The sequence below is a fragment of the Salvia splendens genome, chromosome 8, assembly GCF_004379255.2.
Source record: "Salvia splendens isolate huo1 chromosome 8, SspV2, whole genome shotgun sequence".
NCBI classification, from domain to species: domain Eukaryota; kingdom Viridiplantae; phylum Streptophyta; class Magnoliopsida; order Lamiales; family Lamiaceae; genus Salvia; species Salvia splendens.
The window spans coordinates 12,797,602-12,822,754 of record NC_056039.1 but is presented as its reverse complement, the minus strand read 5'-3'; the positions used below and the strand labels follow the sequence as shown (position 1 = coordinate 12,822,754).

The following is a 25,153-nucleotide window of genomic DNA, read 5'->3' as shown; positions in this document are numbered from 1 at the left end:
TATAATACTCCCTCCGTCCGCGAATGGGAGTCCAATTTTTCCATTTTAGTCCGTCCACGAATAGGAGTCCCGGTTCACTTTTACCATAAATGATAATAGTGTTTCACCTTCAACTAACTCATTCGACTCACATTTCATTTAAAACTAATATATACAAGTGAGACCTCTATTCCACTAACTTTTTTTTCACCAACTTTTCTTAATATTTCTTAAAACCCGTGCCGCCAAGGAATGGGACTCCTAATGGCGGACGGAGGGAGTATTGGATATAAGTATATAATATTAGATGGGTTTAGGGGTGGCAAATCGTGCGTGTCGGGTCGTTATCGTGTCGACACGATAACGACACGAACACGATAACAACAAACACGAACACGACCCGTTAAGAAAACCTCAAACACGAACACGAACACGACACGAAACCCTCAGACACGAACACGACACGAACACGACACGAACCCATTAACGACACGAACCAATTCGGGTCAACACGACACGATAACAACACGTACACGAGATGACACAATAACGACTCGATAACAACACGACCTGATAACGGTTAAACCTATTAAAAATGAAAATAATAAGAATTAATAATATTAAAATATTATTTGTTAACGGATAACACGAACACGACACGAACACGACACGAACACGTATTGTTAACGGATAACACGAACCCGACACGAACACGACACGAACACGACACGAACACGACACGAAATTTTCGTGTCCTTAACGGGTCGACCCGATAAGGACACGAACCCAATAAGCTCTGACCCAAACCCATTATTTTCGTGCCGGTTCGTGTCGTGTTATCGTGTCGTGTCAAAAATTGCCAGCCCTAGATGGGTTCATCTTCTATTGCTTGTAGCATCATAATCCAAAATCAAGACCAAATCTTCACCATTAGATTTCAAAATGAGTGGATGAGATTTAATCTTGCGAATTTCAATAAATAGTAAACAAAATATCAACAAAAGGGTAAGATCGTTATTCTATTATCATATCATAATTTTCGTATTTTTTTATATCAACATAGTGTATTACAAATATCAACACAATGACATGAGTATTTCAACACAAGTACACGAAAATATCAACACAGTTTTATTGAGATTTTACATGCATTATGTTGAAATTTTACATGTATTATATTGAGATTTTACATGCATTATGTTGAGATTTCACATGCATTATATTGAGATTTTACATACATTATATTGAGATTTTTTTATGTATTTGTTGATAAAAATCTGCTTATCAACATATACGAAAGCTGAAATAAAAATCATCAAATTCCATCATCCGAACGTCGTCGGAACATATGCAATTGAGATCTCGTTAGAATCCTTATAAAATTACCTTTAAATTGATATATTTTTTGTAAAAAATAATTTAAATCGAGTGAGTTACGTAAATTTAAAGTTTTTGGATAATTTTAATAAAAGCGAAAATTTTATTTAATAATTATTTAAATTTAAAATATAATCTATTTGACATTATATCAACCATTAGATCTCCTAATCTAATGATTAAAAATTGGTCTTAATTTTGGATTGCTAATTAGTTAGCAATTGATCACATCTCATATTAGATGTGATCAAATACTAACCATCTTAATGTGCTACTTGCTAACTAACAACATCTCCAACCATTACACTAAACTCAAACCTATTTTAGTGTACATGTCACATTGAATATTGATTTTGCTCCAATCATTTACGCTAAACTCAAATCTAAAAGAATATTTCTCGCCCACTAACTTTTTATACTTTTTAATCATACATATATATTTTTATCAAAATTACATACTAACCCCCATGACACTATGCCAATATCTTAAATTAAATTAAATAAGTATAATATAAAATTTTTTAATTAATATAACTAAATATGAAATCTATTATCTATTAAATAACAAATTATAAAATTTTGAATTTCCATATTATGTATTCTTTTAGTTACTAGTAGCATATTTGGTTTGAATAATATTAATGTACATATAGTATATTAATGTACGTATAGACGTATAGTATATTTGATAGCATATTAATGTATAACTAATAAAATAATTGATTCTATAGATTTATATATACGGTAAGTTATTAATCTATCTAATAAAATTTGATAAAGTAACGGCTTTTAGTAAAATAATACTAATATGGGCACGCTCCCTATTTAATAACTAATCACATATTAATAAGATTATATTAGATTATTATTTGGGTAGTGATTTAGAGACATAATATCTCCAAGCCATAATACCCTTATGGCATTTTGACATAGATATATTTTTTTATTATGACTAGTTTACCCAATATCATATTAAATGGATACAAATCTATTTAAGGAATATTAAATCAAATTAAATATCTTTATCTAAATGCATATTTATTGATATGATTAGAGATAAATCTCGAAACTTTTTATATGTTTACATATCTTTTTTTCATGTTAATTTTATACTCCCTCTGTCCCACTATAAGTGAGGCGTTTCTTTTTGGCCGTTGTTTTGCGAAGATGATAATACATAGTTAAAGTGGAGATAAAGTAAAGTAAGAGAGAGAATAATGTAGAAGAAAGTCGTATATACATTATTATCTTACTTACTTTACTTTATCTCTACTTTAACTATTTATTATTATTTTTGTAAAACAACGTCCGATTTGGAGCGCCTCACTTGTAGCGGGACGGAGATATTATTTATTTAAAAATCATGAATTTAGATTATAAATTAGTTACTATAGTATTAATTATCAAAATACATACTAAATTATTACTATTTAATAATAAAATAATTTGATAACTTCATATATTATTATTTTTACAAATAAATTTTTATCTAATCAGTTGATAATTTAATTATGAGTTATTTTCTTTTTTATGTTATACTTTCACGGCCGGTTTTATTATTTTTTTTGTTAAATTTCTTATTCAAATTTGAATTGTATGATTAAATAATAGTAGTAGTTATTATGATGAATCATTTGTTTGTGTTATCTTTTGTATTTTTGTATTAATTTTCTTAGCTTTTATCACATGTAATATTTTTTTATATTTTGATTGACAACTACTAGTTAGACTTCAACTCTATAAAATTATGCTTAGAAAATTAACTTTATAACGTTTCAAAAATAAAAATTCTTTTATTTTTTAAAAAAATATTTATTTGTATTAAAAAATTATTAAAATTATAAGTCATAAAAATGCTACATGTATATATATACTTAATTTCTAAGTGTTATCATCCAACGAAACGGTAATAGTACTCACATCAAATTATGTTATTAGTAGTATTAAATAATTATTAAAATTTAAAGTCATAAAAATGAGTACATGCATATAGATACTCAATTTCTTAGTGTTATCGTCCAACTAAATAGTAGTAATAGTCATTTGCATCAAATTATTTTATTAGTATTAAATAATTGTTAAAATTCTAAGTCATAAAAATGACTACATGCATATACATACTTAGTTTCTTAGTGTTATCGTCCAACGAAATAGTAATAGTCATTCTCATCAAATTATTTTATTAGTAATATTAAATAATTGTTAAAATTCTAAGTCATAAAAATGACTGCATGCATATACATACTTAATTTGTTAGTGTTATCGTCCAACGAAATAGTAATCGTCATTCTCATCAAATTATTTTATTAGTAATATTAAATAATTTTTAAAATTCTAAGTCATTAAAATGACTACATGCATATACATACTTAATTTCTTAGTGTTATCGTCCAACGAAATAGTAATCGTCATTCGCATCAAATTATTTTATTAGTATTAAATAATTATTAAAATTCTAAGTCATAAAAATAATTACATGTGTATATGCACTTAATTTCTAATTGTTATCATCCATCGAAATAGTAATAGTCATTCTCATCAAATTATTTTATTAGTATTAAATAATTATTAAAATTCTGAATCGTAAAAATGATTACATGCATATACATACTTAATTTCTTAGTGTTGTCGTCCAACGAAAATAATAATAGTCATTCACATACAATTATTTTTTTTCTATAAATAATGTGTAAAATTCTAAATTTTAAAATAGTAGTAGTATAAATATGTTATATACTTAATTTCTACTTGTTATCATCTAGTGAAATGATAATAGTCATTTGCATCAAATTATTTTATTAGTAATTATTAAAATTTGAAGTCATAAAACGACTACATGTGTATATATACTAAATTTCTTAGTTTTATTACCCAGCGAAATAGGAATATTCATTCTCATCCAAGTATTTTGTTATTTAATAATCGTTAAAGTTCTACATTGTAAAAGACTAGTATAACGAAATAGTAATAGTCATTCTCATCAAATTATTTTATTAGTATTAAATTATTATTTAAATTCTGAATCATAAAAATGACTACATGCATATATACTTAGTTTCTTAGTGTTATCGTCCAACGAAATAGTAATAGTCATTCACGTCCAAATTTTTTTTTTGTTATTAATAATGTTTAACATTCTAAATTTTAAAATACTAGTAGTAAATAGATGTATGTATAGATACTTAATTTTTTACTTGTTATGATCTCATGAAAGAAAGGGTTGTGCATGAAAAATGAAAAATTTTAATTGTGAAATATGAGTATTAAATTTCTATAGCCAAATTATTTTAGCTATAGAAATTATTACTTAATTAAATTATTTTGACACTATCTAACAATTTAATTCTAGTATACAAATTTAAATTGTTGTTCCCTAACATTTTGTCCATTAATAAATTAAAACATGTATAAATTTCAAATCTTAATTTTGATGCTCTAAGAACTTAAGCAATTAAATTGATTTATTAATTTTATACATATAAATTATAGATTCAATAATGTTTTGTAATGATAAAATTAAGATTGAGTGTTAAATCTATTTAGTACCTATAAGTTTAGAATTTAAAAAATATAAATTTATAATGTATTATTTAAATAAAGTTTAAATTCATTATTTAAAATTATAGTATTTTTTTAAAAATCGTGACTTAGCATCATTGGAGTATTTAATACACTTCATACAATTTGAATATAATTTGCTTAAATCAAGCCATCCATATAAATACACACAACTTTCCTAAGCAAGTAATTCTTAAATATAAAAAAATGTTTTTATATGCACAAGGGTAGTATGGTATATGTACAAAACATTTATTTAAATAAAAATATAAAACAATCTAAAATGACTACTTTAACCTCATTATGTCTTAGACATTATGTCTCCAAAATATTTTTCTTATTATTTTACCACTTTTTCTCCCCACGCCGCTATATTCTCTCTGTAAGTTTTTCAATCAGTGTATTTTAATCTATCTCCCTTCTCTTCTTCTATTATAAATATGAATTAATTTGGACTTAAATACAATAACTCAAACTATGAAAAGAGTTTTTGGTATACTTTTAGTGCAAATGTAAATATAGATATTTTTTCTTCAAAAACCTATAATGAGATTGGTTTTGCAGTACTGTTGGAGATGGTGTAAATCGACACACTATATTAAAAATGTCAATACATAGACATGAATATGTCAAAGTGACATTAATATGTCAACACAAATTTGTGTTGACATTTTGTAAATGTCAAGATAAATTTGTATTGATATACTCATGTTATTGTGTAGACATTTTTAATATAATGTGTTGATTAGTGAACAAGTAGCACATTATAAGCAAAATGTCAAGATAAATTTGTGTTGACATACTCATGTTATCGTGTTAACATTTTTAATATAATGTGTTGATTTGTTAGCAACTAGCACATTAAGATGGTTAGTACACTAACGCAACCCTTTTGATATTGAAATCTAATGCTGTTGAATAAAACCACATGGCATTTTATTGAAAAATAACACAAAAGGTTATCTTAGTAATTGTCTCATCTCATGTACGCGCTTGTAATCAAATGATAACTGGTTTAATGTGATAATTTTGATAATCATTAACTTAGTACGTAAAAATGTCAACATAATGATATGAATATATTAATCATATTTTTATGTTAACAATTGTATATTTATATTTAAATGTCAATAGTTGATATGCTTATTTCATTTGATTACACCCCTATACATTAATCTATATAACCAATATATAACCATTTACAATTTTGACGTTAATTAAACTTCGGACTCTATCATTTACTTCCTTTGACCCTATTATGTGTACTATTTTTTTTTATTTTTTTTCATTTTAGGACGTTTCTTATTAATTGTATCTATTTTTTAATTGTCTCACATTTTGACAAGTCAAAGTATCATATACCAACACTGTATGCTTAATATTAATTGTAAAGATTTAGAAATAAACAATCACATAGATCTAGAACTTAATTTATACAGCAAGAGTAATTTTTCAACATGTTTTAAGTGTCATACCACACTCTAGTATAATCAACCATCCCAGATAGGAACAACTTCATATTCATACCAACAATCGTTCGCGATAAATTGTCCATGTATATTTAAGTTGGAATACTCAAGCTTACTTGTACTGGGTACCGACTGAAAAATCTCATGTGACCAGAGGTGTCTACCAACCTCTTTACATCTTTAGAAGAAAGACTTCTTTGCTCTATTTATCTACTTATTTTCCATGAATTTTCTTAATACTAAATAATTCTTCAAATAAACTAAAGAAATAAGAAATGTATAATACAAGAATATTGCTTCTTCTTTCGACAAAAACACTAGTGTATTTGGTTATTTTTATGAATTTGTGAAATGTGATGACGTATGCTATATTAGAGGAAAATATATTATTACCAAAATGTTGTCGATTTGTTAATTTAACCATAATGTATATAAATTTAATGTGTATGCTTGTGATAATATGGTGCTTACGATGCGATAATGCTATGAGTATTTCAAAATAAAAGGTTATTTTTGTATTAAAGAGTGAGAATGGTGAACTATTTTAGCCACTGGATCATAAATATTTACAATGATTCAATAATACATATTCCATGTGAATCACAAATGCATTGACTTTACAATTTAGTGTTTTCGCCATTTCGTCAAAAAACATATAGTAGTAGTAGTTTCTACAATAACACCTCTCTCTCTATATATATATTTGTACATAAATAATGCATGGTACTCGGTGCCCCGTGGCATGGGTATAGTTGACATATAGTTAATTTTAATATATTTTTTTATTTCTTTTACGTCTCATAAATTATGACCATCAAATTTATAAATGAAATATAAATCATATTCTAATTTATTAATTTTACTACTATCCTTGAAGTTAAGGGGAGATTTAGAGTGCAAAGCAGACTTTGATTTGTATATAATTTGTGAAATCAATAATTCCAATCATAATTTACGAGAAAGGGCAAAGAAATATTATTGTGGACTATATGTAGCTTGTACCTCTATATATATATATATATATATATATATATATATATATATAGTTGGTCAATTTGACTTATATTGTTATATAGTACTCCTAGTTTTTACATATTTGTTGGTCCACTTCGATTATTTGGGTCGAATTTTGGTGAACTTTATTACTTAAATTGAATTCGAGGTTTGGATAATTTTGTTATACCTTGTCATTGCTAGTTAATTTAGTTTTGACTCGACTTACATTTGATCAAATCTATACATATTCCCACGTTTAACTTTGGCTGATTTAATCAATTTAACAAAAATGAGAGACTAAGATACAACTCTCAAATGAAATATGGAAATATAGTGATCGAGTTTTTCAACTCCACATACACATACTTATATGTATTGAACTTATCATGAAAAGTATCAATTGGGTTGAAAGAAAGTAGACTTTTCCTTATTACCATTGTCCATATTGCATTGAGATCTCTTGCATTTATTGTTTTGGCTGATGATGACGAACTTGGCTAACTGTTTCTTTCACAAGAGAGAGAAAGAGAAGAGAGAGGGACTATGAAGTTATGAGTGCGACTATTTGCAATTTTTATTTAAATCAATATTACATGTTTCTTTTATTATACTACCAACTTTTCTATTTTTAGGAGAAACAAATGATTCATGGAGATGCACTAATAAGAAATACTAATATCTAGAAATAATTATTAACTTTTTATAAAATAAAAAAATGTATTCCATCCATCTCATAAAAATAATCATCTAAGAATTAATAAATAATTTATTAATAAAGTAATAGATTAAAAAATAATTTAGGTATTAATAGTAAAAAATGAGGCTCATTTTATTAGAGAGGAAAACATTATCAAAATTAAGAATATTAACTTTTATGAGATGAACTAAAATGATAAATACTCTATTTTAGAAGATAGAATGAAGTATTTTTTATTTTAAAATTCTTAAGTTTGTTACAACGTTGACGTATTTTATTTATTGTTATGTTTTAGTCTCGACTTTGGTTTTATTAGCACATGCTGAGTATCATATAAAATGAAAGACAATCATGACATCCAAATAAAATATGTGACGAGCAACATATAAGATAAGCACTTATTAAAAGTTGGATGCATAAAATATATTTTAAAAAGTATAAAGTACTTACTAGTACATGTTTAAGGCTTAGAATAATGGATTATTTGAAAATAAATAGATTCACATCAGAATGAAGTCTAAACACTTTGCGAAACAAAAGAAAAGATTGTTGAAAACTAATGACAAGGTTTGTACTACATATAATTCCAATATGCCTCTCTGTATATTTTTCTGTTTTTTTTTTATTTTAATATATCTAGCTAGGTAAGTGCAGTTAATAATTTATTTCGTATTTTGGTTTAAAGTTTGCCTTCTTTATTGTCCTATTGAAGTTAAAGTACTAGTGTTACAAAATATTTGACGTCATACAGGGGAAACCTAAAGTCAAAAGTGAGAATTTTGAAGTATATACTGCATCGTCTATCAAATATTATCCATATTTAATATTTTAGTCTGATTCACAAAATATTTTTATATTTGTTTTTTTGTTCATTTTTGGTTGAACTTCATTTTCTACTAACACATTATACTTATATTCTATTATAAAATTAATTAATATGATGTAAAGGTAGGACACACATTCCACTAATATTTTCACTATTTCTTTTTTCAAATTTCTTAAAATCTGCATTAAATCATAAATGGACAACCTTTAATTAATGGAGGAAGTATTAATTTTCTACCATATTTTGACATCATGATTCTAACAAACTTAACACTAAATCCTCAATATTGTGATGCACAAGAACTTGTGCAGTTGGGCTAATTAATATCGACGATGACGACTGCAATACAAATTATGTGAATATCACATAAATTATAATGTGAGTACTTAATATTTTGCGCTGAAAATTAGTAGATGAGCTCTATCATAACTCAAAAAAAAGTCTTGGAAGAATCATTTACCACAAAAGGAGATTCCCTTTTAAGGCCCATTCACTCTTTAATTAAATCAATACCAATCCCCTAGCTTGTCACCTAGTGTACAATGAGAAGCTCCACAATTAGCACTTAGTTGGGTCGTTATGATAGCTGAAAATTTTAACAAGTTCGTGATATTATACGTCAAGTTTAACTTTTAAAAAGTTTTCACGATATTAGTCGCCAATATCCCTTAGGCCCCATTAGGTGTCTCTTTTATCTCCAGTACGAGTTTTAAGAAATGTTAAATAAAGTTTGTGGCAGAATAGTGGAATTTGTGTTCCATTTTAATATATTGTACTTAATCGGGGATCGATCGATGATTCCTAATCGGGGATCGATCGATGATTCCTAATCGGGGACGGATCGAAATGGAAAAGTGAACCATGATTCCTAATCGGGGCCGGATCGAAATGGAAAAATAAAATTCGAGACGAAGTAATTACTCCCTCTGTTCCCTCATAGATGAGTCATTTTTCCCTTTTGGGAAGTTCCTTCATAGTTGAGTCATTTCTATATTTTACCCTCTCTTACTTTATTCGTTTACTACTCTATTCTTTCTACTTTTTCCTTCTTACATTTTTATCATCTAATTAACACATTAAACATTCATTTCTTAAACTCCGTGCTAAAAGTTTCGTCTCAACTACGAAGGAACGAAGGGAGTATAACATAGAACTGACTATATGGGTAGCCGGTAGGATATTGAAACAATAAAATTAAATATTTTTGCATAGAAATAATGTGGTGTTGTGGGCCCCATGTTGCTGCTATAAAACACCAAGTCTCCTCCTCTCGAATCGTCGGAGCAGGTTTTGCACTGCAAATCAGAGGGCCCTCACTCATCACGGTATTGCTAACTCCCTCTCTCTCTAACATTAAATACCGCAATCTCCATTGATATGATAACGATATCCTCAATCACAATTCACACATACCAGAGAATGGGACATCACCACACATGCTGCAACAGACAGAAGGTGAAGAGGGGCCTGTGGTCTCCCGAGGAAGACGAGAAGCTCGTCAACTACATTTCCACCTTCGGCCACGGCTGCTGGAGCTCCGTCCCCAGACTCTCTGGTATCACAAAAAATTGATGTCATTACATTTTAAAAATTTGCATGCATACACGATTTTGATATTTTCAGTTTGTTTTGTTTATTAAAAGGCTTGCGGAGATGCGGGAAGAGCTGCAGACTGAGGTGGATTAACTACCTCCGGCCTGATCTCAAGAGAGGCAGTTTCTCAATACAGGAAGCCACCATCATTGTTGAGCTTCACAAACTACTAGGCAACAAGTAATTATGTTATATATGTCTAGGGTTTAGGATTTGTATGTCAACTAAATTTTGCTGACAAAAATTAAATGTTTTTTTTTGCAGGTGGGCACAGATTGCTAAGCATCTGCCAGGGAGAACAGACAACGAGGTCAAGAATTTCTGGAACTCCAGCGTCAAGAAAAAGTTCGTCACCGACAATCAAAATGAAAACGTGACTGATCAAGTCTTGATGAATCAAATCCATCCCTTGGAATATTCCTTCCAAATGCAGCCTCCTAATTTGTCTCTCCCCTATCTTGATTCGCTTTTCATGGCCTGCAATCTCCGATCTCAGCCTCAGCTGCCGTTTTATGATGAGATTGCGGGGATTGATGCGAGTTTCATGGCGGGGCCGCCAAGCCCCCTGCGCTACCTTGATGCGCTCGTGGCCGAGATTGAATCGCCCGTGCCTGCTGCATCCACAGCATGCGGCCGCGGTGTTGGTGATGCTGCTGCTTTTCTCTCTTTCTGGCCATGACTGTGTGGTTATGAATGCATAATGGAGTGTGTGTATGATCCCAGTCACAGATGAAACTATAAACTTTCTACTTTTGTTTTTCCATCAATAAATGTGTTTAAATTAATATATCTGGCCTGTCCCTTTTAGTTTTAATGTTTTTTTCTATTGCAAAGATCTATGTTTATATATATTTGCAATTTAATTAGAATATCAGTCCAAAGGATTACAAAAAATGCCTTTTCGCTCTACTTTTGAACATATATAATTCCCTTAAATATGTGAAGACGAAACATATTTTAATGAGTAAGGTAGAATTAAAATTAATGTTTAATTAAGAAATATTTAAGACAATTTGCCCTTTGGAAAACAAAAGCGAGGGAAAGAGTTGTGCATTTTTCATTGCATCAATCAATCAAAGCAAGGATTTATTGCATAAAAGTACATTTGACTTCAGATTATGTAAGAAAAATTACGTCCAATTTTTCATTTTGCCCAAATACATTTTCTATAGTTTACTTTTCATGTAGTAGTAATAATTAAGGGTGAGATGAGCAAATTTACAAATTTTCTCGGTAGACGATATATAATATGACGGCTGAGTATAGAACTATGAAAAAAATGATGTCAATCTTCTCATTTCACGCTTATCATAAGTAAGCATACAATGAATAATACTCCCTCCGTCCAGCAATAGCAGTTCCATTTCTAAAGGGCACAGATTTTAAGTAAGAGTTGGAATGTGTAATAAATGATTTGTGATAGTGGAATTTGGGACCCACCTGAATTATGTTCAATTTTTTCCTTTATCTTAATTTTGTAAAAAAACAAGCTGCCAACCTTTTTTTAATGTTGCTTAAACGTTTTTATGTCATTAATTACAATGATATTTTTAATGTTCCTATTTTTAAAATGTTCAATCACATAAACAAAAAACTAGAAAGTAAAAGATTGCTCAAAAGTAAAAACTGCCTTCCAATACTAATTCAACAAGATTAGTTCAAAATACATGGAGGGAAATGAAAATTTCAACTCTCCCTCAACAAATTTTTTGAGGGGAATTTGAACTAAAAAATGAGTTCCAAAGTGCTATAAATACATCAACTTCCTGCATTTAAGAGACATTCTACCAACCCAAAACTCAAAATCTCAAAAAAAAAACATCCAAAACAGTTGTAGTTATAAATCCCTCAGAAAAATTTCATCATAGGGATGGAAAATGGGCAGAGGACAACTCTATACTTGAGCAACAACATTAAGAACAATGTGGTGCAGTTTTTACTCAAGCACAACCATGATGGACTGCTCGCAAGAGCGGCTGTAATGGAGGCAACAGATACATTTAGCATCAGTAGGGCAGAGCCACAAGCCTCCAAACCTGAAAAGAGGTGGCTAATACACATATGATAAGCACCACAAACAATTTCAAACACTACATCAAACAACCAACAACATCAACCATGACCAGATTTCATAACACATCACCATGAAGGCCCTCAGAAAACTTTCATCATAGGGTAGCAACACAAGCCTCCAAACATGAATAGGGGTGGCTAATAAACATAGGACAAGCATCAAAGACAATTTCCAACACCACATCAGCCAACCAACAACACAAACCAGCATCAATATCAACAATACAACATCAGAGTGGCCCTCAGATAATAATATCAGCATATGACAAGACAAATTCAGCAAGAAATTCTATTTAATCGGACAAAGAACACAAAATTCATCATAGGGCAGTACATTAAGCCTCCTAACCCAAATTGGAGGTGGCTAAATCGCAACACAAGCACCACAACACATTAACATGAACAAATAAGCCAACCAGCAAAAAATGCCATAAATAAAATCGGCCAAAGAACACAAATTTCATCATAGGGCAGTAGAACACCAACCCTTAAACCTCCCAACCAAAATTGGGGGTGGCTAAATCACATAACATTTCAAACCCTCGGAGACCCCTAAATACCCAAAATCTAAGATCCTCCAAACCCTAGATAGAGGGCGGTTCTCAGAAAACTAAGAACCTCCAAAGTGTCGAAGGTCCATTCCGGCGTCGGATTCGAACGGGAAAGAGGGGACGGACGATTAGGGTTTCCGATTGCATCTCGACCTGAGATGGGGGTTAAGGTTTCTGAGTGGCTGCGATCCATTGAACATAACGTGCGGAGGAGGAAGGGGAGGAGGCGGAAGCGGATGAGAGGTAGTCCCGAGAGGTAGAGAGAGTGAGAATGGAGAGAATGAGAGATTAATCGTCAAATGGTGTGAAAGGGAGGTGGGTGGGGTGATATTTTTATGGCAGACATGTAAATAAATGAGAAAGGGGAGGGTAAATAAATTATCCAAATATAGTAAGTAGAACCGGGACTCCTATTACCGGACCGACAAAAACGGAAAAACGGGACTCCTATTGCTGGACGGAGGGAGTACTATTGAGCAATTTCTTTGTAATCGCTTTGTCCACCATTTAAATAGACATTTTGCTATTTTAAATTATTCATGATTTATAAAATTATTTTATTTATTCCGCTTTTAATAAACGGACCCTACATTCCATTATCTTTTTCACTTACAATTCATTATAAAATTAATATTAAAAATAAGTCTCACATTTCACTCACTTTCTCCTTTTACTTTTCTTTACAAAGTCAAACAATTTCTTAAAAATTGTGTCAACTTAAAATGGTTTCTTAAAATGATAGACGGAGGGAGTACCGTGAATACGAGTCCTGTTTTTTCATTTTATTCCATTCGCAATAGTAGTCTCGACTCATTTTTACTATAAATGATAATAAGATTGCACATTCAACTAACTCATTCTAATCACATTTCAGTATCTTTTTTCCACCAATTTTTTTTAACATTTCTTAAAATTCATGACACTAACGAGACTCCCAATAGCCGGGGGAGATAATATAAAATAAGTGAAGTGATGATTCAGTAAATGTGGGCCCCCAAGTAGAATGTAGAACAGAGTTGAGATCCTATGTGTCAGATATAAATGTTTCATGTATCTACGCGTCAGTTTCTTTCACACAAGTGGCTGCACTCGACATCAAAAAGCAATGCAGACAATAGATGTTATGTTCTCTCTCTCAATTGACTTCTTTGTTACATTCAGAGACTCGTTCTGTAATAAACACTTCTCTAAGACTTCATGAAAAGTGTAGGCAAAGAGACTTACTGATAAATTCAGAACTTGAATCAAAATTTTCTTTATAAAAAGTAATACTTCTATCAAACTAACATAATTCATGTTCATCCCATACACAGATCAAATTCGGTACTTGGAAAACTGAAACTCCATTACATTTTATAAGTAAGCTAAACAGTAACGCATCAATGAGCACCAAAATCGCCAGTCCCGAATCCATTTTTTTATCATGCTGTGATTCTATACCGACCCTTTGCAACTCGTAGGGAAATGACTCTTCGGCCACCCTTGGTGGATTTCCTATTCAGGATAAGGAAAATGTATCAGTCTAGAAGCAAGCTTTGGTTATTGTCGAACATAATTGATGCAGTTATCACATCTCTTCATAAGGGGCCCATTTCGTGTGAGATTTGAAGGGAAGTCACACGAGCAGGTCATGTACGTGAAAAAACATGCATGTAGGTATGTAGTGAACGAGATTGAGTTTCGAAGAAGGGAAGAGGGTTATTGTTTTCCTTAGTGTTAAGGTATGACGGAATGGAATGAGGGTGAATGAAGGTGGGAATAGAATGTCAATTTCTTTGCATTTTTATTCCATTACCTCCTTCATTCCATCATACCAAGCAAACAAATAGAATAGAAGTAGGAATCACATTCTATTCCATTATACCAAGAAGGGTATAAAAGTTTGAAGTAATAGGTTGACAAGCTACACAGACATAATGTCGATCACCAAACACAGTATTAAATGGTTAATAAACATTAAATCTTGAATATTTAGAATACAGAGGAAGATCTCTTAAATTAATGACAAAAATATGGAAGAGATCTTCGAGTTATTATAAATAAAATAAATATAAAGATTTTATGAACATCTGAAAGCATATTTACGACATAATCCACATGTGGGGGATGCCTCCCTTGGTCACAGTGAGGCTCCGTAAATGCATGCATGTATTTTATGTGCAAATAGACATGCATACAGGATGCATGCACGAGCAGATGCGAGTGAGGAGCGAGTGATTCAGTAAGTATTAGATTTCTTATCCATGCATGGACAAAGGCATATCACAGAGTGTGTGTATTTGTGTTGAAGAGGAGAGGGGGTCTACCTAGCGAAGAATCCATGAACCCTTTTGCGCCTGATGTTACTTGGTTGGTATGTCCTCTTTGTGTGACAAATCATAGGCTCACTTGATGATGATTCGTCTCCTGTAAGGAGCCGAAAAGAATATAACATATAGTAGATGACAAAATGAGTAACTGGGAAAAATTATAAGCATAAATGGCAACTTTAACTTTGTTAAGCGAATTGATGACATATACGATACCACTCGCTAGCAATCATCATCAAAGTTAGAGAAACACGACTGACGTATGGTAGTAGACTACGTGCTTATGGATATAACTCGCTCCAGCTAAAAGTTTACAACTGACAATGCAAGATCTGGACTTATGAGCTAAGGTCACAGAACACTCTGGTATCAATAAGATCATGCCGTATACTGCCAGATAAATCCAGCTTATTGGTCCCTCAATCACTTGGGAGCATTATTTGACCAATTCCATTGTTCGACATGTCAGACCAATTACTTTGATACATCTGCTGGTGACATCTTTCAGTGCTGCCCCGCCTTACTTTATGAAACCCCTTTGCCAAATTAGTCTTCTAATTACATGTGATGTCCGTATCAGCCTCAATAGTACTGTATTATTTTCCCCTGTGGATTAATAGTACCTAACTTTTGAGGAAACACTCTCCGATCAATAGTACCTAACTCTTGAGGAAACACGCATACCACGATAAAAGATGCTGCACTCATCTTTCTTAGATTAGCAGTGGAAACCTTGTTTGGCAACACTTTTCGTAGTTCAGTTCAGACAGCAGTAAATCTATATTTATACCGATTTAGATACCAAGGAGTATTCAAGTGGCTTTGGTCACACCTGCGGAATCTATCATTGTAGCTTAGTGCCTTGTTCCAAGAAGTTGCATATATGTGCAGAGGCTTCCATATTAGTCAGAATCATAGACAGAAAGATATGAAGTCTATTGTGGTCAGACGTAAATCTAGGATTTGTATATGACATAAGACTTATCCTTAGCGAAGAAATCTTAGCAAGCATTAGGGCCTTCAAAATCATAAGAGCATACATATTCAGATGGAGAAATCTCGAGTGCTAGTCTGAAACATGATAAGCATATCCCTGTGAAATAGGAAGACATTAACTACAAAAAGATTATATTTACTAGACTTCGATGGCATGTCAATAACTATATAAGTGGGTGGATTCTATACTTCGGCTACGTGGATAAAGCACACTGGAAATGCTCAAAACTATTAATGACATATGTACTAGTATTACACATCCGAAAACTTTACAAGTTCATATAACGATACGTTAGAAATCAGAGGGCACCAAAGACACTCAAGAGATGACACACACCTAGCAACTATCTATTGCCCTGCTCTGGCAATATACCATGATTATCACAAAATCTACACCATCTTAGTCCCAAAATCAACAAAGTTCCTCATTGAAACGACGAAATGATTCAACATACTTACAAAATGTAGTTCAAATCTACTGGAGCTACAGTCGCAGTCTAAATTGTAATCACATCATGTTCTACGAAAATATAATGCTAGCATTAAAAACAAGCTCAATTAGTGTAGCTCGAATTTCCAAAAAGCAAACAATAAAAAACAAGATTTGGAAAAAAAAAGCATTGAATAAAAAAACTCAATGATATGAATGTTACCTTCGGGAAGCAACAAGGGGAGAGAAGGCAAGCCAGAAGGATAGAGGAATCCTTCGGAGCTGAGGTTTATGAGAAATTCAACTTCGTTCTGAGGCTGCGGCGGGGAGTAGAAAGGCGCCATTTTTTGAGATTGGGGAACAAACAGAAGGGGGGGCATTTTGGGCGGCGCCGCGATCAATTCATGCTTCGGGGAAAGAAGATGAATCGGGGTATTGTGGAAAGGCCGACCGAGGAAGCGCGTTGCCATTGAAGCCCCAGCGCGAATTAGGGATTTGGAGGAAGCCATTTTGGGAGGATTGGAGCAGTGGAGAAAGAGATGCCACACTCACTGTAAAGTTTAACCCTACCGAGCAATACAAATGCAAGAACATACAATTGGGGGTTTGGGTTTTTCTTTTTCATTTATTTTTATTTTTATTTCTCATAGTTATTGCTTCTACTAAAGTAAATTAGAGAAATTAGACAAGATTAAGACACTTTCTTCACAAAGCTTAAAATCTTTCAAAGGCTTCCCAAGAGGTATACTAATGTAAAAATTTGAAGAGTGAAATCATATAGGTAAAGGAGAGAAAAATAAATAATTTAGGTATATACAAAAATAAGTTGTAAAGCAAAAAAAAGAGCAAAAAATTTGAAAAGAGTGAAAAAATACTCCAAAGATAATAAACTATTTCTCTAAATATTTCTAGTACTCCATCCGTCCATAAATAATGGTTTGACTACTCGATTTTAATGAGAATAGAATGATAAAAAGTAAGTAAAATATGAGAGAGGAGAAAAAATAGATAAAGTATGAGCCGAAAACTTTTAATTTTTAAAAATAAGACTACTTTTTGTAGACAATCTAAAATAGTAAAATAAGAATATTTTTCGTGGATGAATGAGTATGTATTAATTTTACAAATTACAGCAAATATATATGCAAATTACCAGAGATTTTATTTTTGTTCACCCTTCTAAGCAACCGCGGCCGATGCAATATGTCAAGAGAGAGGTGGAAATTGAAGAGAAAAAACAAAAGTATAGACAAAAAGTGAACATCAGAGTTTAGCCATAGGGCGGGCTGTATTTTGTTTTTTACCTTGGCCAAAGGTGGATGATTTTGCAGGGCTTCTTTCTCATCCACATCTCTCCCTCTCTCTCTCCAAAAAGAAACACAAATATATGCAGAGAAAGGAAAGTAATTGCCATGTGTTGGTAGATTACTATTTTATGTGCCTGCTCTTACATGCATACCTATAATTAGATTCTCTTGTTTTATCAAGAAAAAGGCATGATGGTGAATTAGTGTCTGTGCAGACAGGTTTCCTTCATCTCTTTCTAGAAATTAAGGTTGTCTTCTGCTGTAAATCCAAGTGAAGCTAGAAGAACAAGCCATCATCCAGAGAAGACAGTCACCATTTTAATTTCACCTACTTTACTGCCTTTTCTAGGTTTTTGTAGTATATTTTATTCCTTAGATCTCAAATATCTTTCATATCTAAGAAAGTGATGTTACAAGTTAAAATTTGATGATTCAATGGCAGTATATTGGAGGCCATGGAAGAAAATATGTCAAATTTGACATGTGAAGCAAGCTTGTTTTCAAACAGCAGCAATCTCACTCAACTGCCAACCAAAAAAAGGAGAAATCAGCCTGGCCATCCAGGTAACTAGATTGGATATTCTTATTTTGTTATTACTATTTTGCCTCTCTAATTAAATAGATCTGTATGTGTAGAGCCTGGAGCAGAAGTTATAGCTCTATCACCAAGAAGCCTTATGGCAACAAACAGATTTGTGTGTGATGTATGCAACAAAGGGTTCAAGAGAGACCAAAACCTGCAGCTTCACAGGAGAGGCCACAATCTGCCATGGAAGCTGAAGCAGAAATCCAAGAAAGAAGCTGGGAGGAAAGTGTACATCTGCCCAGAAATCGGGTGCGTTCACCACGATCCGTCGAGGGCGCTGGGCGACCTGACCGGAATCAAGAAGCATTTCTTCAGAAAACACGGCGAGAAGAAGTGGAAGTGCGAGAAGTGCTCCAAGAAATACGCGGTCCAGTCGGATTGGAAAGCGCATTCCAAAATCTGCGGCACGCGAGAGTATAGATGCGAATGCGGAACCCTCTTCTCCAGGTAGGGTTTTGTGATACTGAAAGTCATCAGCAGCTTAACTTATATTAACTTATATGTTTTGTATTGTCAACTGATATATTAATTAATGTGCAGGAGAGATAGTTTTGTGACACATAGAGCCTTTTGCGACGCGCTATCGCAAGAGGCTCAAATGGGAGCAAAATCCATCAACATAAACAAGGAGGAAATCCCGGCATGGCTATCTTCTATAAATCCGAGCAATAGCATTTGGCCTGGTGCCTACCACCACCACCAGCCTACGCACTTCTCTGCCACCGCGTTGCTACAAAAAGCGGCGCAAATGGGAGCAAAATCCAGCTCCCAACAATTCCCATCCCCATTCACAACACCACACCAAGCAGGTCACGTGACGCCTATCCAGACAGAGGGTTTTGGCACGTCACGTGACCAGCTCGTCCACAGCTTGGCTTCATACGAAGATAAAGCCGCCTCCACTACTCCTCTAGCTCATCATGATCAGATGATGATGATGACGATGAACAAGAACAATGCTGGCTTCCATCAAGGAAGAGATGATCATGTATTCGCGGGCGGGTTCAATGGCACGAGGGATTTCTTAGGATTAAGGCCATTGTCGCAAAACGACATTCTAAGCCTAACTGGTTTTGACAGCTGCATCAATAGTAACTCTTGTGACCAAAACCATAACCCGAAATATTGGTAAGATAACGTGCTGGTGCGGTCCAGTACAAGTTCGAACCAACTGTCGAGCAGTCGGGCCGACCTGTATCATCACGGATTGATAGTAGTATATGTCCTACTATGGCCCTCCAATGCTCAAGTCAATATTTGTTCATTGGTTTTGGATCATTTAGTCAAAATTTGAAAGCCTATGCTGCTATGCATGTAGTGTTTTTGGGGCTCATTCATACCTCAATTGATGCAATTGTTATGCTTTGAGATTTATTTATGAGTTTTTTGGAAGGATCTTGTAGCTTGATCTAAGAATTTAACTTGCAATAAACATTGTTTAGCTATGCTTTAATAGAACAAAAGTCAATTAGCTCTTTGAGCTTAAGAAACTTCTTTAATTGTAATTATGTATCATATAGTTTCTTTTAATATTTATTTTTTAGATTTATAAGTATTATTGTATTTATTTGTGACGTAAGCTGATAAGATGAAATAGGAGATTGCAATTTGATGGTCTCTCGTGATTGGAGCACATGATTGTACTTCTATCTCGATGCACTTTTTCCTATATTGATTGCATGATTTTGGAATGTTTTTATTTAAATAAAGAATAATGGTCAAAATTGGTCTAACATATGGTCATTTTATGTTTTTTGTCATAAACATTATCTTTTGAATTTTTTGGTCCTGAACATATGAAAATTTGATCATTTTTGTCCTGGACTAACTATTCCGTTAAAAACTAACGGTCAACGTAAAATGACCATATGTTCAAGACCAATTTTGGCCTTTACTCTTAAATCCTAACTGATTAGTTGAAGTAATGTATGTATTTTGGCATGAACGTGGAGTGGAATCATGATGTAAAAGCTTTATTTGATATCAATAGATTTAGTAATGTTTGAATTTCTTGGTAGTAAGGTATGTATTTTGAATGTGGAGTGAAGTAATGTATGGAGTTTTTAACGTAATAGTTAGTTCAGGACCAAAATGATCAAATTTTTATATGTTCAAGACCAAAAAATTCAAAAGATAATGTTTAGGACCAAAAACATAAAATGATTATATGTTCAGGACCAATTTTGGCCTATACTCTTAAATAAACAAAACCTCAAAAGGAAATCGAATTACCATTTCAAGATGGTGACACACAAATCTTCCTCCAAGTTCATGGAAAGTTAACAAGATATATATCAGGCTCATAATGAAAGTTCTTATTGATACATCTCTTGCAGAGAATGTTAGCATTTCACAATGATATGTACATGGATCAAGAAAAATCTTGAATTTATAGTACACAATTTATTTATTTTTTGCATACAATAGTGGACGATTTTTTTAGTGCTAACTTTTGTTTTTCAGTAAAGGTAAAGAAAATAATACTAGGTGAAACATTGGTTGAAGCACAAAAAAGCATAGGATTCTTTCATGAGAAAAGATTCTTGAAAATGTGTAAGAATAGATAAAAAATATATATATATACTGTTTGATTTTGGTGTTTATTTGAAACACCAAAGGAGATGGGAGATGATGTTTTATACCTGGTGTTGCTACAAGTTGGATAAATCCCGAGAATATGGATCAGTTCTGTCTCACCATTTTCCACATACTCCAGTCCCAATAATAGTAGCGGCGCACTAAACGAGAAATATAATAATCATTGTAAATAATGAGGTACAGTATTTAATTACCCTAATTAATATTCTAATCAGTCTAAGTAATTATAGGATGACCGATTAGCTAAGTTAAATGCCAACTTTATGCCTTAAAAAAAACCTTACATGCATATTAATACGCAAGTAATTGGATATAAAATTGGTACTAATAAAAAAAATGTTAGAGTTGTAACTGTTGTATTAGCCTTGAAGGGATTTCATTTTTTTTACAAGTGAAGCTCCTGACATTTTGGACAGCTGCCCTTAAAAATTTTGGATTCCAATTTATAGTACTTTGACAGTCCATTAGTTCGTTTATAATTAGGTCATCCACGTTATGAATAGCCCAGCCATAGCCTAGCCACAAACTCCTCCTGCCACATCATCAACACTAAAAATCCTCATGCCACATCATAAATAGCCCAGCCATAGCCTAGCCACATCATAAATAGTCCAGCCACATCAATAGCCACATCACTCAAAATTATATAAAACAAATAATTAACAATCACACAAAATACACAATTTAATTTACGATACATATACGAGAAAATTCAATAATATTATTAAAATTTAAAAAGTACATTAATTAAAAAAAATTACATAATTAACAAAAAAAACTACTGCCGTGCAGTTCTCCGCGCCAATACTCTTCAATTAAATCCTTTTGGAGTCGAATATGAGCCTCCGTTTGGCGCATGTCGGCATGTGCTTGGAGGCGGCCGTCTTCATCGTGAGGTACCCCACTCCGTACGTTGGGGGCGGCCACGCCGTGGCTTGGACCGGCTTCATTATCATCGTTGGCCCAATTAGTCAGTTGTCCACCTTCATCTTCGACAATCATGTTGTGCATGATAATACAGGCGTACATTATATCTGCAATGCAGTCGACATGCCACAAACGCGTTGGCCCCTTAACTGACGGGCAAGTCGCGTATATATAGTGTTTCGGAAACAAAAAAAAAATTAAAAATTCGCGCTAGGCGGTGCGCTAGGCGATCCGTACGCTGCAATAGCGCCTAGCGCACCGCCTAGTGCCACGGAACCGCCGAGCGCTAGGCGATTTTTTTTCGCGAAAATCGCTGGGCGGCTGCAATAGACCGCCTAGCGCACCGCCTAGCGCCGACGCTCGGCTAGGCGGTGCTCTAGGCGCTATTGTGGATGCTCTTAGAATAGATGAGTTTGTAAATAATATTGTATCAATATTATTTTCTTAAAATACATTAAGGAGTAAGGACAAAATATAGTTCAAAAGCTCCAAAAGATTATTTTTTGATTATTCGGTCCCTCACAAATAAAAACGGGTCACATTTAGTCTGAATTGGATGGAAATGGTTAAATTTAACGGTCAACCCTCCACCGCCGGAGCTGGTCCCCTCTCCTCCGCCACCGACATACGGTGTCAATTGTCCCCCTTCGCCTTCGCCGCCCTGCCGCGGAGGCTGCGGAGGCGTCTACTACTATCCGCCGCCTCCACCAGCAAACCTCTTACTATCCGCCACCTTCCGGTGGCGGCGCGTACGCGGTAGATAGCGTACGGCGGAGATGGTATATCAGACAAATTTATTCAATAATCCTATATCTGTTTGCGTGAATAATTTGTAAAAAGAATAAATTAAATACTAAAGGGATTTTTGTTCAAGCAATTGGCAGCATCAATCGGCAAAATTGAGACCCTTAATCTACTTTCGACATAAACCTAATTGAGACCAACGAAAACTAAATGTTGGATGATGAGCAAAACATGCTGGTGTGGCCTCCTTCTCGGTTGTTGGATTTCTTGTTGGCCTTTGAGGAGCTAACGTTGGCGGCGGCGGAGGTGGTGGGCCTATTGAGATCAGGAATGGGGATTCCAGCGGCAGCAGCAGCGGCGGCGAGGTGGTGGTTGAGCTCGTTGAGAAAATGGCGGCGGAGAGGGGACCGGCTCTTACTATCCGACACCATATGGCGGCGGCGGAGGAGAGGGGACCGGCTCCGGCGGTGGAGGGGAGAGGACCGTCTCTAGCGGCTGAGGAGAGGGGACCGGCTCCGGCGGTGGAGGGGAGAGGACCGTCTCTAGCGGCTGAGGAGAGGGGACCGGCTCCGGTAGTGTAATTTTTAACTTAATATTAACTTAATTCTTAACTTAATCCAGTCAAAATTCAATTAATATTCGTTGACCGTCAAATTTAATAATTTCCGTCCAATTCGGACTAAATGTGACCCGTTTTTATTTATGAGGGATCGAATAATTCAAAAAATAATGTTTTGGACCAAAATCATAAAATATTCATATATTTAGGAAAAAAAAGAGCATTTACATTTTCAAATGCTATATTATTTCTCGAAAAGTGAGTTAAGTTTGTGAATGAACTTTTCACGTGAAAATTTGTCAAGAAAGTTTGTCTGAAGGTTACATAGCTAGACGTCTTCGACGAGGCCATAAGAGCATCCACTACGCGTCCCGCGCGCGGCTCGCGTTCCGTCCCGGAGGGACGGTTCTGCCGCGGGACGCGTTGCAACCCTCGTCCCGTCCCGTAGCCCGTCCCCATCCCGTCCCGTAGCCCGCATCCGCGAGACAAGGGACGCGCCGGCCCGTCACGCGCCCGGGCGACGTGGCGCGCCCCCGATGCATGCGTGACGCCCACTCGCTGGCCCGCGAGTGGGCGTCGTCACGGATGACGCAATAATTCTTTTTTAAAAAAAAATTTTGATTTTTAAAAAAAAAATCAAATTTTAATAAAAACAAAATTCAAACGGTAATGTTACCGTTAATTTTTTATTTTCTTTTTTTTTAATTTTATTTATTTATTTACTCTATAAATAATCCTATTTCATACTCATTTCACACACAAACACACATCTATTTCTCTCAAATCCTCTCTATCACTCCAATTTCCATCTTAAATCAACTAAAACAAATGGATCCTTTTGAGCAAATGCGTCAATTAATGGAACAATCACTTGAAGAAGATCGACGACGAGAGGCGGAGGAAGCCGCGCCACCCCCACGACGCTCCCGGAAGTACATCAATCGGAACCGGGAGGAAGCCGCCGTACGGTTAGTACGCGACTACTTCTGCGATAACCCGATTTGGGGAGATACCTACTTCTGTCGCCGTTTCTCCATGAGTAAACCGCTATTTCTCCACATAGCGAATACTTTGGCGGCCCGGAGGAGTTCTTCCGAGAAGGGTTCGACGCCGTCGGCCGTCCCAGCCACACGACGCTGCAGAAATGTACTGCATCCATCCGTCAGCTTGCGACTGGACAAACGGCCGACATATTCGACGAATACCTCCACATCGGAGACACCACTGGGCGCATGTGCTTGCTCAACTTCTGCAGAGGCGTCCGGGCAGCCTTCAGTGACGAATTTCTCCGGACGCCAAGCACGGACGATTGTCAGTTCCTCCTCAACCTGCACGAACAAGTGCACGGATTCCCCGGGATGCTTGGCAGTGTCGATTGCATGCACTGGCAATGGAAGAATTGCCCGGTGGCTTGGAAGGGGTCCTACACGAGCGGCCACAAAGGCACCTACCCAACCGTTGTACTCGAGGCCATTGCCGACTACCGGCTTTGGATCTGGCACGCGTACTTCGGGGTCCCTGGCTCGAACAACGACGTAAACGTGCTCCACCAGTCCGATCTCTTTACCGAAGTTTTGG

The 25,153-nt window shown here is 34.3% G+C and overlaps 3 protein-coding genes across 4 annotated transcripts; 2 read left to right on the top strand and 1 right to left on the bottom strand.

Moving 5' to 3' along the window:
• The first annotated feature begins 10,194 nt into the window (after positions 1-10,194).
• Positions 10,195-11,262, top strand: LOC121744044 (transcription factor MYB26-like). Its single transcript, XM_042137483.1, has 4 exons — positions 10,195-10,227; positions 10,319-10,457; positions 10,546-10,675; positions 10,760-11,262. The coding sequence occupies exons 2-4, from the start codon at positions 10,322-10,324 to the stop codon at positions 11,172-11,174; spliced, it is 681 nt and encodes a 226-aa protein (XP_041993417.1). The 5' UTR covers positions 10,195-10,227; positions 10,319-10,321; the 3' UTR covers positions 11,175-11,262.
• A 3,096-nt stretch (positions 11,263-14,358) lies between these two features.
• Positions 14,359-17,452, bottom strand: LOC121746178. The gene is made up of 3 exons (XM_042140100.1): positions 17,078-17,452; positions 15,426-15,525; positions 14,359-14,613 (listed from the first exon to the last, which is right to left on the bottom strand). The coding sequence occupies exons 1-3, from the start codon at positions 17,361-17,363 to the stop codon at positions 14,541-14,543; spliced, it is 459 nt and encodes a 152-aa protein (XP_041996034.1). The 5' UTR covers positions 17,364-17,452; the 3' UTR covers positions 14,359-14,540.
• Positions 17,453-18,090: 638 nt separating this feature from the next.
• LOC121743308 (protein indeterminate-domain 7-like) lies at positions 18,091-20,125 on the top strand. 2 transcript variants are annotated; one of them, XM_042136575.1, is made up of 4 exons: positions 18,093-18,510; positions 18,604-18,725; positions 18,798-19,194; positions 19,288-20,125. In XM_042136575.1, the coding sequence occupies exons 2-4, from the start codon at positions 18,617-18,619 to the stop codon at positions 19,877-19,879; spliced, it is 1,098 nt and encodes a 365-aa protein (XP_041992509.1). In that variant the 5' UTR covers positions 18,093-18,510; positions 18,604-18,616; the 3' UTR covers positions 19,880-20,125. The 2 variants fall into 2 exon arrangements, with proteins under 2 accessions (XP_041992510.1, XP_041992509.1); XM_042136576.1 differs by having other exon boundaries at positions 18,091-18,725.
• The last annotated feature ends 5,028 nt before the right edge of the window (positions 20,126-25,153 follow it).